Source organism: Rana temporaria, chromosome 7 (genome assembly GCF_905171775.1).
Source record: "Rana temporaria chromosome 7, aRanTem1.1, whole genome shotgun sequence".
In the NCBI taxonomy this organism is placed as follows: Eukaryota; Metazoa; Chordata; class Amphibia; order Anura; family Ranidae; genus Rana; species Rana temporaria.
In genome coordinates, this window is record NC_053495.1 from 172,909,497 (window position 1) to 172,929,944 (window position 20,448).

Here is a 20,448-nt window from a genome sequence, read left to right on the forward strand (position 1 = left end):
AATAATGTCACGGATATATTAACAAGGTAGTATCTGCGGGAGCTCAACGCGATTGGCACTGCGCTGACAAGCCATTCACCTCTGCAGCCAGGGGTTCGGATCCCGGTCTCTGCTACATGTGAATTGAGTTTGGTGGTCTCAGCCCGCCTCCCGGTGGGTGTGCTATGCGAGGTAAGCCTGCGCTTAGTACGCCCACCCCCCTCCCACAAAAACCACCACACTTACACGCACTCGAAATTGGGTTAACATGCACGCACTTTGACCACGCGGTCTCTAAAAAGAGAGGCGAAGGACTAACGGAATCTGAGCGGGCTAGATCCTCTCACTCCCTTATAGGGAGTCCCTCTGCCCCGTAGGGCTTCAAAGCGGAGCAGGTAGGGCGGAATGTGTGGGAGGACCCCCTCACACACCCACCATTGCCACCCGGGGCATGGAGAAAGGTGGCAGATTGCCTCTGGGGGAGGCCTGCCTACTCCCAACTCCTGCAGTCCGGCTCCTCTCTCGAGTACACGCACAAAATACACTAAAGAAAAAAAAACAGATTTAAAAAAATAAATAAAAAAAAAACAACAAGGTAATATCTGAGTTTGGAAAGACATTTGGTGGACCCAAAGTAGACTTACTTCCTTTCAGGATTATGAGGAATATATTTAACCACTTCCCGCCTGTAGGATGTCATATGGCATTCCTGGGCTTTGAATGGCGATACCAGTATGATGCCTGCTGCAGGCATCATTCCTTTTTTTTTTCCCCAGACAGCGATGGCTTTTAATATAAAAGCAATCCTAGCAGCCAAATAGCCGCTAGATTGTTTTTACATGTGGCAGGAGTGGGTCGCCCCCTCCTCCCGCCTCCTTTCCTGGTGGGGCGGGACAGCCTAGGACTGAAGCTGGTGGTTTTCGCTAGTTTACTAAAGAGAAGAGTGAGGAACGAATTGTCTCCAAACCAAATAGAGCATCTATGTAAAACGATGTGAGAATAGAACACAATCATAGTGGGGGATTCTCAATTCTTACTGCAAAAGTGGAAAAACACTTTACCAGGTATCTTCAAGACAAGCAGCCAATCGGTCATTTACCAGAGAGTTTATCTATCTATATATATAAAACTCAACGTTTGTGTGTGTGTGTGTGTGTGTGTGTGTGTGTGTGTGTGTGTGTATGTGTGTATGTATGTATGTTCCAGCATCACGTCCAAACGGCTAAAGATATTAACATGAAACTTGGCACACATGTTACTTATATGTCAGCAACAGACATAGGATAGGTGGTTTAACCCTTACCCACCCCCATTTGCCATGGTCAGGGTTTTCCTTTAAAGTCCCATTCAACTCTATGGGAAATACATGTTACTTCATAACTTCCAAACGGCTGTAGATATTTCGATAACACTTGGTCACATGTTACTTATATGTCCACTTAAACTATAGGATAATTAATTTATCCCTTAACTACCCCCATTTGTGAGGGTCGGGGTTTTTTTTAAAGTCCCATGCAAATCAATGGCAAATGTATGTTCCCACATAACTTCTGTACGCCTGGAGATATTTCAATAATACCTGGTACACATATTACTTATATGCCAAATAAAAATATATGACAGTTAAATTAACCCTTACCTACACCCTTATATAAAAGATGGGTATATTTATATTACTATGATTTTCCTCCCCAAAAGGTTAAGATAGGAAGACCGGGCAACGCCGGGTATTCAGCTAGTTATTATAATGATCATCTCTCCCAAGAACACAACTATATTCTTATAGAAATGATAAAAGATGCCCAATTGTAGTGTATATGCAATTATCATTTGAGATCAGTTCTCCTTTGAAAGCTTCATCATTGTGGGATATTTAAACAAAGGAGGAAAAAATAAAAACCACACCAACAATGAAATGGGCCTTAAAGGGGTTGTAAAGGCAGAAGTTTTTTTCCCCCCTCTGAATACATTCTATGCATCAAGATAAAAAGCCTCCTGTGTAGCCCCCCTAACATTTACCCCTCTCTGTCCAGCGATGTCCACGAGTATCTCAGCCATCCAAGATTCTCCTTCCTGGTTGGCTGAGACACAACAGCGGTACCATTGGCTCCCACTACTGTCAATCCCAAAGGCAGCTAGCCAATCAGGTGAGAGAAGGGGCAGGGAGCTGTGCTCTGTTGCCCCCTTAGCAAGCTGCTTGCTGTGGGGGCACTGAACAGGAGGGAGAGGCCAGGATCACAGAATAGGGACCCAAGAAGAGGTGGATCTGGGCTACAAATCCACTGTAACAGGGCAGGTAAGTATCACTTTTATCACTTTAATCTAACCCTTCCTTTAAGGTGGTGAAACCTGCCTGATCACACCCTACACAATAATATTTCACCAACATTTCAAACAATCACAAACACATACAGCAAAAGAAAAACAAAATAAATTAATTGAGTAATCAGAGTGCTGAACATACCTTTATCTGGTCAATTAATATCTGGAGGTAAGCATCCGACTCGGCAAGCTTCTTATCAAAATCCTGAATGCTTGGAACAAACCCAGAGTCCGCACCCTGAAAAATAAAACCGTGCCATTAAACCAAAGGCTGTACAGCGAGAGACTACCGCTGGCATGTGTGCATCTAAATCTACACAGATCGTAAAATGAGCAGACAGGCTCATCAACTGCAGACATTTCTTTAGCCTGCGTTTCATAGGAGGGCAATGCACATACATACTGGAAACCCCAACGCACATCTGTACAGTTAACACTCAAATTTAGAGCTTGCGATCATCTTTCCTTACGGTTAAAATATGAGGGCTCTACCGAAAGTAATGCAAAAAGCAGACAGAATGTTTTTTTATTAATTTATTTAGGTCGTTCAAATTTCCCACGTTGGTAGAGTAACTCTTCCTCAGTAGTAACGCTTGTACTTTTTTTTTCATTGCACGTAAAGAATAGATCCCAAGCAGAATTCATATGCGTTATTCAGTTCTTGATGAAGAAGAGGTGCTAGCTGTCCAACAACCTCAGAAGGCTACAAAATGTTTACAGAGATGGCACCATTTAAAATTCTTCATCCATCTGCGCACATTACTCTCGTCAATGATGGCATCCCTATGGTGGCCAGCGTTCTGGTTTTATACGCCCCCCCTGGTAATTTGAATACATTTTTATACACACACACACACACACACACACACACACACACATATATATATATACACACACACACACACACACACCTCTTTTGTGGCCCCCTGGCGCTGCCTCGGAGGGGACAGGGAGGGGGCAGGACAAGTGCCATTGGATTACATACAGGAGAATCTCCTGTTTATTTAGCGGCCTCTGTAATAGGAAGTCCTGTCTCCTGGGCTGCCATTGGATGACTGTTCTATCATAGGTGGCGGGACTTTGTATTAAAGAGGCTGCCAATTAAACAGGAGATTCTCCTGTATGTAATCTGCAATAGTGAGGCGGCATTCGTGCCACTGGAGAGGCGGCATTCGTGCCACTGGAGAGGCGGCATTCGTGCCACTGGAGAGGCGGCATTCGTGCCACTGGAGAGGCGGCATTCGTGCCACTGGAGAGGCGGCATTCGTGCCACTGGAGAGGAGGCATTCGTGCCACTGGAGAGGCGGCAGAGGAGCAATGACCCTTATTTTTCTTCACGGTTCTTTATTTAAAATGTACACCTCTTAAAGTAAAGGTGTGTGTTATACGCCAATAAATACGGTATATCCAAATAACACGAGTTCATCCTTAGTGGCGCCCAGGAATTTGTTGGGGGCCACAAAAGATTTACATTATCTCTCTTAAAATGATATACACACATACATACATACACACACACACACACACACACATCCAAATAACACGCCTGGGGTCATCTCTTCACCACACACAGCCACAAAGCCAAGAGAATTCTTGTTGGGCAGTGTATTAGTTGCTCGGACGAACACACTTAGACCGAATATTAATCGTTCAAATAATGTCAGGAGAAATGGTCGGCCCTCACGCATGTTCACTTCATCAAATATGGTCCTCTTTAAAAAGTTTGTACACCCCTGCTTTAAACAGTCTGTAGCCTTCAGTGTATGTTGGACAGTTTGCACCGCTCTCATCAACAACTCAAAGACAGCACATTGCTTCTGCTTGGAATCTATTACTTACCTTTAGGCTGGGTTCATGCTATTCATGCTATTGCAAATTGAATGCAGGTTCACTGGATTCCTTCTGTGAGCTGGAGCATGTTGCAGTGTGTGAACCCAGCCTTAATCGGAACTTGAGGTGAACGGAAATCCAAAAATTTGAGGCCCCGTTCACACCTGAATGATTTTCTGCATGAAGCTTGTAGCTCTAAAATGCTCAACAAGCCAAATCCTATTCATTTCAATGGCCCCTGTTCACATCTGAGCATTCTGTTGCCTGAAGCTCAAAAAAGTTAATGAGCTTTGTTTTTGGCCCCATAGACTTCAATAGAAAACGCTTGACTTGAGTGTTTGACGAGCATTTTCTTCTCAAATAGCAGCTTTCCACCCCCAATTTCCTCTCCCTTGACCTCTCCTCCCCTTAAAGCGGGGGTTCCGCGGCTTTAGCTATTTTTTTTAAATATCCAAAGTCTGGTAACAGAGCTAGCTAGGTACTACTCACCTGCTAGCCACTCCTACGTCCATCCGCTCCGTTTTCGCCAAAAAGGATACCTTATAAAAAAGGGTCCTGGCCTTTTCCATCTTGCTTGTGGGCAATTTGAATCCCACAAGCAAACGCTTCCTGGATTCCTAGTCACATGACGGGCTTTGCGCATCATGTGACCCGCTTCCTGCGTCACGTGACACTCGAGCTGGTCTCCTGTGAGTGTTGTAACGTCACTCCCAGGAGACCTTGTGCACAGCATCCAATTACGCCTCGTCGGGGAAAAGGTGCGACACGCCCACTCCCCGCTGGGAAGATGACCCGGAAGTCATCTAGAACACAGGTAAGGATACACATTTTAAAGAAAATGACAACACAGCAGTGCTAGATTAGGGCTGGAGGTAGGAGAGCAATGAAGTTCGACTTTAGGGTGAACCTCCGCTTTAAGCCCCGTACACACGAACGGAAAATCGTCCGAAAAATGCTGCTTTCGAAACGATCGTACAATAATCAGATCGTTAGTACAGAGCTTCCGAGAGACGATCAGGACAGTTCATCCGAGGACAGTTCATCCGATTTTATTCTATCGGACATGCACGGAATTTTTTTCGTACGATGCCAGATTGTACGATTTTCGTTTAAGCAGTACGGCTGTCGTTCAAAAATGCAATACAAATGCATTACAACACATGACATCACTTCTGATTCTTTATTCTGCCGTACGAGAATTTTCAAATTTTGGAAAAATCATCAGATTCGATGTGAGATTAGCATACAAAAAAAACGGACGATCATTCGTCCGATAATCGGATCGTGTGTACCGGGCATTAGTGCTTACTATTGGCTAAAACAAAAACGCCTGAAGCTGTAAACGCTGGTGATACACTTCGAAAAAGCTGTAAAAAAGCTAAAAAATTAATTAAAAAAAACACAACGCACAACACCTGAAAAACACCAGTAAATCAATACGCTGTGAATGGAGCCTGAAATGTATCTTCTACAAGAATACAGGGAAAATACTCTGGTGACAACTGTGTAAGTTGATTTTATACCTGTGTATTTGGTAACCCTTCACTACTTTACAAAAAAAAGTTTGGACTTTAGGTTAGGGTTGTCCCGATACCGATACTAGTACCGGTATCTGGACCGATTCCGAGTATTTGCGGGAGTACTTGTACTCCCGCAAATACCCCCGATACCGAAATAGAATACTTGCATCGCCCCCCCCCCCCCCCGCCAACGTCGCCATTAACGCCGCATCACGCCGCCGTTACGCCGCATCCCTGCTGCCGCCGACTGGGTAATATGGGCGGGGAACATTACAGCTTTCATTTGAATAGATGTAATGATTTGTGCCGCGTATAGACACTCCCCCTTGCTCGGGTGAACTGTCCAATCCCGAGCAAGGGGGAGTGTCTATACGCAGCGCGTCGCAAATCATTACAGCTATTCAAATTAAAGCTGTAATGTTCCCCGCGCGTATTAACCAGTCGGCGGCAGCGGGGATGCGGCGGGATGCAGGTAAGGGGGACATGGCTGGATATGGGGGGGGGGGGAGACATGGCTGGATATGGGGGGGGGGAGACATGGCTGGATATGGGGGGGGGGAGACATGGCTGGATATGGGGGGGGGGGAGACATGGCTGGATATGGGGGGGGGAGACATGGCTGGATATGGGGGGGGGGGAGACATGGCTGGATATGGGGGGGGGAGACATGGCTGGATATGGGGGGGGGAGACATGGCTGGATATGGGGGGGGAGACATGGCTGGATATGGGGGGGGGGGGGGGAGACATGGCTGGATATGGGGAGGGGGAGAGACATGGCTGGATATGGGGGGGGGAGAGACATGGCTGGATATGGGGGGGGGGAGAGACATGGCTGGATATGGGGGGGGGAGAAATGGCTGGATATGGGGGGGGGGGAGAAATGGCTGGATATGGGGGGGGGGGAGACATGGCTCGATATGGGGGGGGGAGACATGGCTGGATATGGGGGGGGAGAGACATGGCTGGATATGGGGGGGGGGAGAGACATGGCTGGATATGGGGGGGGGGGAGAGACATGGCTGGATATGGGGGGGGGGGAGAGAGACATGGCTGGATATGGGGGGGGGGGAGAGAGACATGGCTGGATATGGGGGGGGGAGAGACATGGCTGGATATGGGGGGGGGGAGAGACATGGCTGGATATGGGGGGGGGGGAGAGACATGGCTGGATATGGGGGGGGGGGGAGACATGGCTGGATATGGGGGGGGGAGAGACATGGCTGGATATGGGGGGGGGGAGAGAGACATGGCTGGATATGGGGGGGGGAGAGACATGGCTGGATATGGGGGGGGGGAGAGACATGGCTGGATATGGGGGGGGGGGAGAGACATGGCTGGATATGGGGGGGACGGGACATGGCTGGATATGGGGGGGGGGACATGGCTGGATATGGGGGGGGGGACATGGCTGGATATGGGGGGGGGGACATGGCTGGATATGGGGGGGGGGGACATGGCTGGATATGGGGGGGGACATGGCTGGATATGGGGGGGGGACATGGCTGGATATGGGGGGGGGACATGGCTGGATATGGGGGGGGGACATGGCTGGATATGGGGGGGGGGACATGGCTGCATATGGGGGGGGGACATGGCTGCATATGGGGGGGGGGGGAGACATGGCTGCATATGGGGGGGGGGAGACATGGCTGCATATGGGGGGGGGGGGAGACATGGCTGCATATGGGGGGGGGAGACATGGCTGCATATGGGGGGGGGAGACATGGCTGCATATGGGGGGGGGGAGACATGGCTGCATATGGGGGGGGGGGGGAGACATGGCTGCATATGGGGGGGGGGGGGAGACATGGCTGCATATGGGGGGGGAGACATGGCTGCATATGGGGGGGGGAGACATGGCTGCATATGGGGGGGGAGACATGGCTGCATATGGGGGGGGGGGAGACATGGCTGCATATGGGGGGGGGAGACATGGCTGCATATGGGGGGGGGAGACATGGCTGCATATGGGGGGGGGGGGAGACATGGCTGCATATGGGGGGGGGAGACATGGCTGCATATGGGGGGGGAGACATGGCTGCATATGGGGGGGGAGACATGGCTGCATATGGGGGGGGAGACATGGCTGCATATGGGGGGGGGAGACATGGCTGCATATGGGGGGAGACATGGCTGCATATGGGGGGAGACATGGCTGCATATGGGGGGAGACATGGCTGCATATGGGGGGAGACATGGCTGCATATGGGGGGAGACATGGCTGCATATGGGGGGAGACATGGCTGCATATGGGGGGGAGACATAGCTGCATATGGGGGGGGACATAGCTGCATATGGGGGGGGACATAGCTGCATATGGGGGGGGACATAGCTGCATATGGGGGGGACATGGCTGCATTTGTGGGGGGACATGGCTGCATTTGTGGGGGGACATGGCTGCATTTGGGGACACATTTAAAAAAAAGTATCGGTATTCGGCATCGGCGAGTACTTGAAAAAAAGTATCGGTACTCGTACTCAGTCCTAAAAAAGTGGTATCGGGACAACCCGGTACTCGGTACACACTTTAAAGTTTTTGTGATTGAGAGGCATTCTTTCCCTATATCATGGAGGAAAATGCCCATGTCACACGTACCACATTTTGGCAAGCACATTGATACAGAAGGAGGGGAAATCTGAGCAGTGGTCATTCTTGGTTGCAATATATCTGTAAAATACCTGCCTATCTATGGGTACATTTATTTTTTCATACCTCTATTCACAGTCTGTTTCGACCATAAATACAATGGCGTGTCTTGCTAGCAATGTTGCATATACATTACATCACCTAGATACTAGAAATTGTTAGGATTATCACCACAACACTTTAAATCTAGCTATAGACACCCTTATATGTTTATACACCAGAAGATGGATACAATTGTCTCCTTTACTTGAAACACAGTAGACATGTGCAAATACAGTTTATCATATACCAAAAAATACAATATTGCCATCAGAACTTTTAAAGGTGCCACTTGCTATATAGGTCTATGGGGAGGGGGGGTGATTTTCTAAAACTGGGGCAGCTGTGCATAGTAACCAACCCGCTTCTAACTTCAGTTTGTTCAATTAAAGGAGTTGTAAAGGAAAAAAAAAATGTTGCCTAAAATGAATGTCTGCAAGGTAGACAGACAGAATAGTGTAATGATTCTGTTAAAAAACAAGTAAATACCTATTAAATTCCTTCATCTATATCACCTCCGGCGTTCTAGTTTCTGTTTTCTCATTCACTTCCTGGTTTGCATCGCTTGTTCATGTAAGAACTACATTTCCCAGTATGAATTGCGGCATGCCCAGTAATTCACACCGCCTTGAAGTCTCTAACATGTAGAGAGCGTCCTGCCACACAGATGTAGTTCCCAGGCAGGGGCGAGCACGTTACTCAACACCGCAGAAAAGCCTCCCTTCACAGTGGTCAGTAAAATCAGACAAGCAGGAAGTGAACAGAACAGAGAAGAAATAGAGCGACTTCTGAGCAAAAACAAACAATGAGGAAGTGAAAAGAGGAATGTCTGCAGGCAGGGCTGGACTGGGACAAAAATTTGGCCCTGGACTTCTTCCAGACTGGCCCACTTTGACAGGTCTCTCACACAGCGGCCGGACAACTCCCACACACCCCCCCCCCCCGGCCACCCAAGCCCCCTCTCCCCCTTCATTAGCCACTAGCCGTTTTACTTTATTAGAGTAGAACGGCTGGTACTGGTACTCTTATAGGCAGTACCAGTGGGGAAGCTAGACATTATTTCTCCCGGGGGAAAAAGAATCAGTTTGGTGCCCCCCTCATGGGACAAGATTAGGCAGAAGTGAGAAACTCCCAGGGTGCTGTCACTGAAGCCGGCCCACCGGGAAACTCCCTGTAGTCCCAATAGCCAGTCCATCCCTGTCTGCAGGTAAAGGATGCTTATTATGAAAAAAAAAAAAAATCCTTTACAACCGCTTTGAGGATAAAACTTAGACGCTTAATATGGGGATACCATTCCCCCCAATAATCAATGCCACAATAGTTACATTGCAACCTTCAAAAAGGTGCTTATTTTCAAGACTTATCTGTCAGTCGCACTCTGATGTCATCACTTATGCCGCATACGATCGGTTCCGTCTGATGAAAACGGTCTGATGGACCGTTTTCATCAGACGAACCGATCGTGTGTGGGCCCAGTTCCCCCCCCCCCCCCCCCCCCCCCCCCCATCAGTGAAAAAACTTAGAACCTGTGTTAAAATCATCTGATGGTTAAAAAAAAAACGATAGAAAAAAACAGTTGGGTTCCATCGGTTAAAAATCAACGCATGCTCAGAATCAAGTCGACGCATGCTCGGAAACATTGAACTTCATTTTGCACAGCACGTCGTTGTGTTTTACGTCACCGCGTTTGGACACGATAGTTTTTTTAACTGATGGTGTGTAGGCAAGACTGATGAAAGTCAGCTTCATCGGATATCTGATGAAATAATCCTTTAGACAGTTTTCATCGGATGAACCGATCGTGTGTACGCGGCATTACAGTGCAGGACCAGAGAAGGACCATTTTAACCTTAACCACCGCAGGGGTTCCCCCCCCCCCCCCCCCCCCCGTTCTCTGGAGATCAGCCTTAACAGGTTAAGACCCGATCCAATATGCAGGTAAAGGACCTTGCCCGTTTTTGCGATTTGGCACTGCGTCGCTTTAACTGACAATTGCGTGGTCGTGCGACGTGGCTCCCAAACAAAATTGGCGTCCTTTTTAGAAATAGAGCTTTCTTTTGGTGGTATTTGATCACCTCTGCGGTTTTAATTTTTTGCGCTATAAACAAAAATAGAGTGACAATTCAGAAAAAAAAAATGCTATATTTTTTACTTTTTGCTATAATAAATATCCCCCCAAAAAAAGGATATAAAAAAACTTTTTTTTCCCCTCAGTTTAGGCCGATAGATATTCTTCTAGCTATTTTTGGTAAAAAAATAAATAAAAAATCGCAATAATAAAAAACGTTCGATTGGTTTGCGCAAAATTTATAGCGTTTACAAAATAGGGGATAGTTTTATGGCATTTTTATTAATCTTTTTTTTTTTTTTACTACCAATGGCGGCGATCTGAGATTTTTTTCGTGACTGCGACATTATGGCGGACACATCGGACAAATTTTGACACATTTTTGGGACCATTGTCATTTTAGGGGTTAACCACTAGGGGGCGCTGCAGGGGTTAAGTGTGACCTCATGTGTGTTTCTAACTGTAGGGGGCGGGGCTGGACGTGTGACGTCAGTGATCGTCATTCCCTATATCAGGGAACAGACGATCACCGACATTGCCACAGAGAACGGGGAAGGTTTGTTTACATTCACCTCTCCCAGTTCTTCAGCTCCTGCGACCCGATTGCGGGACACCTGCAGTGATCGGGTCCACGGGTCCCGCGGGCACGGTCACGGAGCTTCGGATGGGGTCGAGAGCGCGCCGCTGTGTGCACGGTGTACAGAGTAAAAAGTTTAGGAGTGCACCGTGTCCATTGTGTAGAGTTCAGTTCAGGGGTGTGCTGTATAGAGTGCCTAGGGTTTAGGAGTGTGTTGCGTACAGAGTTCAGGGGTGTGCTGCGTGCAGGGTTTAGGTGTGCATTATGCACAGTGTGCAACCTCAACCCTCCCTCACATCACTCTTTCCTACCTTGCCTGACTCTACTACCTCCCTATGCAGGCAGCTCTTTCTCACCTTGCAGGGAGATCATGCTCTCTCTCAGATTCTGGAGATCTGTCCTCATCATGAGTGCATGCATTGATCTGTTAGTTTCGGGAGCCGCTGAGATTAAAGCTGTCCCTTGTAAACACTAAAGGCTTCTGTGTTTGGTGTGTCGTTTACAATTAATGGCACTGAAAGCACAACTAATAATTTTAGGTGTATAAAAGGTGGCCATACAATATTACAATCTGATTGTATAAGCTTTTTTAGATCTGCCAATTGTGTAGTGCAAGGGCCTGCCCGATTGGATATAGAGTGATATAGATAGGATATAGAGCGATTGGCTAGATAGGCGTTTCCACCCATTATATAAATTTGGTAAATCTAGAGGAGATTGTACAATCTTGTATAGTGTATAGCCACCTTTATACACCTTATATTACCTAGTAGCTCTTTCAGTGCCATTATTGTTAACGGCTCACCAAACACAGAAGCAAACACACATTTTGCCATGTGAAAAAACGAGTGGCAAATGCTGCACAGTAAAAAAACATGCAACCCACAAAATGCCAACATGTCCCATAAGCCACATATAGCACAGCCCATTGAAATCAACTGGCTGCCTTATACATGCGTCACAGGAAAAACAAGCCACAAAATGTTCACCAACACTATGCTAGATGTGAATGGGGCCTGAAAGAGAACAATGAGGCTCCATTCACATCTGTGCGTTTCCTTGTATTTCAGAAATGTGCGGCACCAAAAATTGCAGTAAAAAACGCACAAAGATCCACTCTAAAAAAAAAAAAGTCTGAAGATTCTTTGGGGCGATTGTACGTGTAGAGCAGCCCATTCAGGTGTGATGAGTGAAAATACTCCAAAACACCTCCCCCTCATGCACGTGAGAATGCGAGTTCCCGCTATGCAGAGACGTGAACATGGGCTTGACAGCTGAGTGTTTCTGTCCACTCCCTCTTATGTAGCCAAACACTATGCAATTGGATTGTATATTGTGTATTTAGTGAGAAGGGCGATCACTGATTGCACTTCATTTAAAAAAGTGCAGCTGGGAATGGGAGGGTGGATGATACAGGGTGTGTACGAAGTCAGCTGGTCAACCCCTTCCTGTGTCATGACCTACAGTCTAAGGAAGCATGACAGAAGCAATAGATATGTTTGGAAACATGGATGGAGGATAGCAAGGCAAGTATCTAAATTTTATGGAAAGCTTTGATATTTTTGCAAAAAAAAAGTACATGAATGCTATATTGGTACATAGGGAGCTGGAATTTAGATGAAAATAAAGTGAACAAAAAGGTGAACTTATCCTTTAATGTTGGCAATAGAAACACTGATGTCTCATTGACAAAGACGGTGCAACATCTACCCACCCGAAAATGCTTTGCTAGGATGTCAGAACCCATGACAATCTTTCCTCCAATTCCATCAATGGGTGGACACTTATTCCCTATGCTCCACAGCAAAAGGAACAATCCGAGCCCGAGACATACAGACACGAGTCCCGTAAATAGACCACGGAAAGGAAATCGGTGCTTTGCTTTGTATAAAGGGTTTGTACAGCAGCCTCAGACAGGGTGTAACCACACACTCCGGGAGCAGAAGAGTACATCCCTTCCCTAGCAGCAATGTTTTTCTACATACATACATATTACTAGGCTCTAAATCCAGAAAAACCAACTGCACCAAGGGATGACTATTTCTGTTACACCCTTAAGATCTTATAAATGGATGTGAACTCTCACAGTTCTTTACCTTAGTAACTTCAATCCATTCAGCAGTGTCAGTCTTTTACATAAACCAGCAAATTATTTTCCTACAACACGCAGACTTCTCAGAGGGCAACATTAATCTGCTTCTGCCGTTTTCCCTTCATTACTCCCCAAGCATCATCTGCATCTATACTCACCACATAAAACCAATGCAATATTAGAAAAACAAAAATGCTCTATGATCACGGTTTATGATATCCCTCCACCTACAACAGTTACACCCGTAAAACAGAATGGAAAAGTAAAAAAAATATTTAGCCACTAGTATGTCATAATTTTCAATGATGGAGGCAGGCCTTGAAATAACATTTCTCGTTTGGTCCTTTAACCATCTCAGTACCAGGCACTTACACCCCCTTCCTGCCCAAGCCAATTTTCAGCTTTCAGCGCTGTCTGGATCAACCAGGAGGGTTAGATTGGGGGGCCCACCGCACCATCACGATCATCAGCACGGTTCATCGATCAGTAACCACCGTAGCTAGCAACCAGTGGGTGGTAACCGTCACTAACCACCAGATGCTTTCACCACAAACCATCTCGTCATCGTCGACAATTTGTTGGGATCATGCTTAAATATTCAGCAAACACTAATCGTTGCCTAAGGCTGCATTCACACCTCTGCGACAAGATACGCCGCGTACGCTGCGCATTTTGCCGCGAGTGTGTAACTTTTTTTTTTTTCTCAACAAAGCCTTCCCATTGCTTTGTATGGCCGAACGCCAATGCCGCCAGAAAAAAGGGTCCGGGACTTTTTTTCAGGCGGCAGGCGTACGGCGTCCATGAGATGTGAACCATCTCATAGACAGCAATGGGAATTCCCCCGCTCCAGCGGCACGAGCGTCCGGCGTCGGGCGTTTTGTCGCGGAGGTGTGAATGGGGCCTAAGAAATACCGCCGCAACGTTACCAGATTCCATTCGAAAAATACTACAGAGAGAACAACGGTTAAGAAACCATCTACGACCGACTATCAAAAACTGGAAGGCTCCATCGCATTTACAGCATCTATCATGTGCCCTGATCAACGCGAGATCCCCAGTCAAGCATAGACAGGAAATCCACAACCTCATCGCTCAGGACAACTTAGACTGCCTCTTCATCACGGAAAGTTGGCTAACATTGGATTGCAACACCATTCTTAGAGAACTGGTGCCAGAGAATTATGGTATCATAACTGAAAATAGACATGGGCAAAGAGGAGGAGGCCTGGCAGTGATCTACAAGTCTCACCTCGCGCTCACCAAACCAGACCTACAGAGTTCATTGCCGTTCATGGAAACGCTTACTCTGCAACTACAAACAACGCCCCAGGACACCATTTACATACTACTGTGCTATAGACTGCCAGGACCAAAGACTCATCTCCTCGCATCACTAATGGAATTTATCTCGACGTATACATTGAACACCAAACACCTCCTGCTACTCGGAGACTGCAACCTCTAGGCTAATTCCCCACAGGATCCCATTGCCAAGGCCTGCATTGACCAATTAGAAGGATTAGGTCTGCAGCAACTGATAGGTGCACCCACGCATGTATCAGGTCACTCCCTCGCTCTTATCTTCAAACAAGATATAGACATTAACATAATGGAGAAAAGACCATTACCCTGGACTGATCACCATGCAATCAACTTCAAAACAAACAACAATACCATCTTAAAAAAAACGGCAAATCACACTGGACAAGATCCCAGAAGAAACTCCACTCAGAACTCTTCAAAAACACATTATCAAATAAAACAACAACAATAAACCAAAATCAATCAACAGTGGAAATACTTCATTCCATTAACAAAGCTTTACTACAGACGAATTCGCTCCGAAACGCAGAACGCTCATCCGAAAAAACAACTCCAGTTGGTTCAATGATGCTCTCACACTATTGAAGCAAGAACGCAGAAGAGCGGAAGGCGCCTGGAGAAGAAACCCAACTACTGAAACCCACAAAATCTACAAATTAATCACGAAGAAATATCAAAGAAATCTTCAACGCAAAAAATACAATTCTCAACCATCCTTGCAAAGGCCCTGAATCGTCCCTGTGAGCTCTTCAACCATGACTAAGCACCGATCGCAGTGCGAAACGCGTAGGCTGCATCCCACCCTTTGCTGTTATTTGTAGTGCATTTTCCATCCACTGTTTTTTAAAATAAAGACAACCTAAGTTTTTTTTTTTTTAGATGTGCGGCTGTCCATCCTTTCAGCATCTACAGTGAGCTCTTCAACTTAGTCGCCCAAACCATGAACCCAGCCTGCCTAGAGGCTCGGAATCATGATACTCAAGAGTTTTGCATTATCTGATTTTTTCATTAACAAAATCAAAAATATCCGTGAAACAATTCAGCAAAACAAAACCACCAACCCTGTCCCTATAAATCAAAATCAAAAAGGTGACAAAAATACAAAGATACCTCAGTCTATAAAATGTAAACTTCAGCCATTTTCCATCGACGCCACCAAAAATATCATCGGTAGCCTGCGGGACAGTACAGCGCCGAATGACATCATCCCCACAAAACTGCTGAAAGAATGTGCCGAGACATTTGCACCCGTGGTCTCGCACCTTATGAACCAATCATTTAAGGAAGGCATGGTACCGACTTCCCTAAAACAAGGCGTACAAAAAACCCAACCTCGAACCCGAAGGACCCAAACCACCGTCGACCTATAACCAGTCTCAGCGTCTTCTCCAAGGTCATGGAGAAAGCTTTAGTACAACAGCTAAAACATCATTTAGACACAAACTACTGGACCCACTACAATCGGGTTTCCGGCCAGGTCACGGCATGGAAACGGCACTCCTCAAAATATGGGAGGATGCTCTCGAAGCAGCAGATGAAGGAGAATCTTGTCTTCTGATACTGCTGGACCTTGGTGCGGCGTTTGATAGAGTAGATCACAAAATGTTGCTGACTCGGCTCACAGAAGTAGCTAGTCGCAGACTCAGATCTACCCTGGTTCGCATCATTTCTGGGAAAATTGATCCCAGACAGTGAAACTAGGACCTTTTACTTCCGAAGCACGGACTCTGACATGTGGAGTGATATAAAAATCGGTGCATTTTTATAGCACTGCTGTAAAAATTACAATGGTCCCAAAATAGTGTCAAAAGTGTCCGCCATAATGTCGCAGTCATTTTTTTTTTTGTGCTTGTGTACGTTATTAATAGTTTTATTATACATGTATTATTATTATTGATGCATTTTAAAATTAATTATTATACAGGATTCATATGTAGTTTCAAAGGTTTGCACAGATTTTTATAAAATATGAGCTGTGTTCCAACTGTCAGTGCTATAAGGATTCTGTGTGATAATCATGTAATGATGACCATACACTGTATAAAATCTGATTATACAATCCCCTACATAAACATAAACTATGTAGTGCAAAGGTCTGCCTGATATGATACAAATGTAACCACTTAAGCCCCGGACCATTATGCAGCTAAAGGACCAGGCCCCTTTTTGCGATTCGGCACTGCGTCGCTTTTATTGACAATTGTGCGGTCGTGCGACGTGGCTCACAAACAAAATTGGCGTCCCTTTTCCCCCCACAAATAGACCTTTTTTTTGGTGGTATTTGATCACCTCTGCGTTTTTTTATATATTTTTTTCTGCGTTATAAACAAAAATAGAGCGTAATTTTTTTTTTAAAAAAAATCTATATTTTTAACTTTTTCATATAATAAATATCCCCCAAAAATATATATATAAAAAAAAAAATTTCCCCTCAGTTTAGTCCGATACGTATTCTACATATTTTTGGTAAAATAAAAATCGCAATAAGCGTTTGGTTTGTGCAAAAGTTATAGCGTTTATAAAATAGGGGATAGTTTTATGGCATTTTTATTAATAATTTTTTTTTTACTAGTAATGGCGGCGATCAGAGATATTATATATATATATATATATATATATATATATATATATATATATATATATATATAATCGCCGCCATTACTAGTAAAAAAAAAAAACTTTGAAACTACATATGAATCCTGTATAATAATTTTAAAATACATCAATAATAATACATGTATAATAAAACTATTAATAACGTACACAAGCACAAAAAAAAAAAAAAGGAAATGCAGTATATATTTTGATCTAATGTAATACAAGGACCAGTCTAAACAATCCATACAATCTGTATCCAATCAGGCAGCCCTTTGCACTACATAGTTGATGACAGCTCTAAAGAAGATTGTACAATCAGATTTTAGTGTGTGTGGTCATCTTTATATTACATGCACAAGCACTAGAAGCATTTATCAGTTCAACAGGCTTTATCTATACCTGATATCTGAGTGTAACAGGAAGGTACCAGGTACACACACACACACACCCCTACAGGCCCTCAAATTTCCAAAGGCGGTTTCATTTTTGCTAGCTTACTTCAGAACGCTTACACAAGTATTAAAAAAAAAAAAAAAAAAAAATTAACAAGAAGTAGTTTCCATTTCCATGTTCTGGTCGCGGTTGATAATCAGCCACTGAAAGATTAACTCCCTACACACAACCTTCCTCCTGCATGTACCCTTCCCCTGATCTGTCACCAACCTTCTGTCTCTGTGTGTCCCTCTGTCCAGCAGGGCAGAAGACAGCAGCCTCATCCTCGTGTCATCTCTACAGGGTAGAAGAGGGGCTGTTTATGCCACGTACTTCACAATGGGAGGGGGAGACGCTCTGGGCTGCTGCTGTGCCAGTTCTTGGAAGGAAGAGAGCTGTGCTTATACAGCCAATTAACTCCAGCGCTGACATCACATGTGCCCATACAGTATACAGCAACGCTTCTCCCAATAGAGAAAATAAATAAATACAGATATACACACACACACACACACACACACACACACACTGCAGATAATTTAAAAATGAAGCCATCTTTTCACAAATGCAAACAAGTTTTTGGGTTTATTTGTCAGATAAAAGGTCTGAGAAATGAAACTGAGCTTGTTGCTATGTGTTAGAGCTGCATGATTAATCCAGAAGAAATCGAAATCGCGATCTTTTTCCCTTCCCAATCTTCAAAATAGCATGTCACGATCTTTCTAACAAGTGCAGAGAGTTCTCAAAGCTGGAAAAACAAAATCCAGGCAGCCTTCCAAGTTTTAATACAAATAAGTGGAAACAAAGTATCTTTTCGTTCTTTTATCAAAAGGAAAGAGCTCTCAGGCCCCGTACACACGTCCGAGGAACTCGACGTGCCAAACACATCGAGTTCAGTGTTGAAGCCGCCGAGTATCTCGGCGGGCCGACTTTCCTCATTGAACAACGAGGAAATAGAGAACATGTTCTCTATTTGGCCCGACGAGTTCCTCGTCGGCTTCCTCGCTGAAAAGTGTACACACGACCGAGTTTCTCGGCAGAATACGGAGAAACTCGGTCGTGTGTACGGTGCCTGACATTCTGACTTTTGTTGTACAAGTAAAAAATACAAGTAATTTTCTAGCAGAAAATAATGAACACCCAAGCATGATATATTTTTTTTTAGCAGAGACCCTAGAGCAGCCTCATGGGACTTGTAGTTACGCAACAGCTGGAGGGCCGCAGTTTGAAGATCCCTGCCCTAGAGAATAAAATGGTGGTTGTTGCAATATTTTATGTCATTTTATGTCACACACCACGCAACAGCGGTTTTCCAAACGCAATTTATTTTTTATTTTATTTTTAAATACAGTTTAATAAATTAAAGGAAAACTAAACAGCAAAATTAGCCCGTTTTTTTTTTTTTTTTTTGTATAATGTGAAAGAAGATGTTACACCGCGAGAATTGGGAGAGAATGGTTATCTTTATTCTAAGCAAAAAATAAAATAAAAATGTGATTCTCATTTTAGCCAGAATCTGGCCTTCAGAAAAAAAAAAAACTCAAAACCCATCTGTTCTGAGGGCAAAAGTGCAGCAGGGAAAGGATACCAAGCGCCCAGAGGCGATTCAGTTCGCATGTGTTGCGCTATATAAGTTTCTCACTCAATGTGTGATGGCCTTTTGTTCCAGGACTGAGTATGTTCAAAGTGGTTCTGAAGTCGAGACATTTTTTACCTCTCCTGGATTATCCCAGTAGTTGTGTATTGCCACCCCCACCCCCCCCTAAATACTTACCTAAGTCCTCTCTCGATCCAGCAATGTACCCCATCTGCAGTAGTGCTCTCTCTTCTTCCTCTCCTTCTAGGACACAATGGGCAGCAGAGGGACCCTTGAGCTCCTGCTGCTGTCAATCAAATCATGTGAGAAGGGAGCAGGGTGCGGGCCTAACTGCACTACGTGTGTGTCCATGGACGCACACATCCCAGCTCAGGAACGTACACCCACAGGTGCTGGCATTCATTGCTCCTCTTGTGTCGGCCTGTCCCATACCAAGATGCTATGGGGGGCAGACACAGAAGAGGAGGTGCCAAGAACACTGGCGGTGGACCCCAGGTGAGGAGGTAAGAGAGAAAGCTCTGTGCAATACCAATACTTCCAATTTCTACTATTTGTTCCATTAGGTACATGGCTGCACTTAGTTTTCCATTCATAGGCTTCTCATGGGTATCAAAAGCGAAAAATATTTAGTAGGCTTGCCCTTATAATCTTTGCATGAAGGTTAAAAAATAAATAAAAAACTGCTCCCCCACAGCCCCCCTAATACTCACCTGAGCTCCCTCTTGATCCAGAAATGTGCACAATACTCCCTCCTTTTAAAAAAAAAAAAGTCAAACCATTAATATGAAAATTTAGGGGCAGATCCACAAAGAAATTACGCCGGTGCATCTCTTGATACGCCGCGTAATTTCAAATTTTGCGCGTCGTATCTGTTTTGGTATCCACAAAACAAGATACGACAGCATCTCGGCTAGATCCGACAGGCGTACGTCTTAGTACGCCGTCGGATCTAAGCTGCAATTTTTCGGCGGCCGCTAGGTGTCGTTTCCGTCGAATTCCGCGTCAAGTATGCAAATTAGCTATTTACGGCGATCCACAAACGTACGTCCGGCGCATTTTTTTACGTCGTTTGCGTTTGGCTTTTTCCAGCGTATAGTTAAAGCTGCTATTATGAGGCGTACTCAATGTTAAGTATGGCCGTCGTTCCCGCGCACAATTTTGAATTTTTTCCGTCGTTTGCGTAAGTCGTTCGCGAATAGGAATTTGCGTAGAATGACGTCACCGTCGTAAGCATTGGCTGGTTCCGGTTTATTTTGGGCATGCGCACTGGGATACCCCCACGGACGGCGCATGCGTAGTTAAAGAAAACGTCATTTACGTCGGGTCACGACGTATTAACATAAAACACACCCCCATTACATCCATTTGAATTCCGCGCCCTTATGCCGCCAGAGATACACTACGCCGCCGTAACTTACGGCG

The 20,448-nt window shown here is 45.3% G+C and overlaps 1 protein-coding gene across 6 annotated transcripts in view; it reads right to left on the reverse strand.

Annotated features, from left to right (window-relative positions):
* Window positions 1–20,448, reverse strand: part of OSBPL9 (oxysterol binding protein like 9) — a 202,766-nt gene that overhangs the window by 74,784 nt on the left and 107,534 nt on the right. For all 6 annotated transcript variants that reach the window (XM_040360489.1, XM_040360487.1, XM_040360488.1 and 3 more), the window contains one exon: window positions 2,444–2,539. In XM_040360489.1, the coding sequence (XP_040216423.1) occupies window positions 2,444–2,539 (96 nt within the window). The remainder of the gene's footprint in view (window positions 1–2,443; window positions 2,540–20,448) is intronic.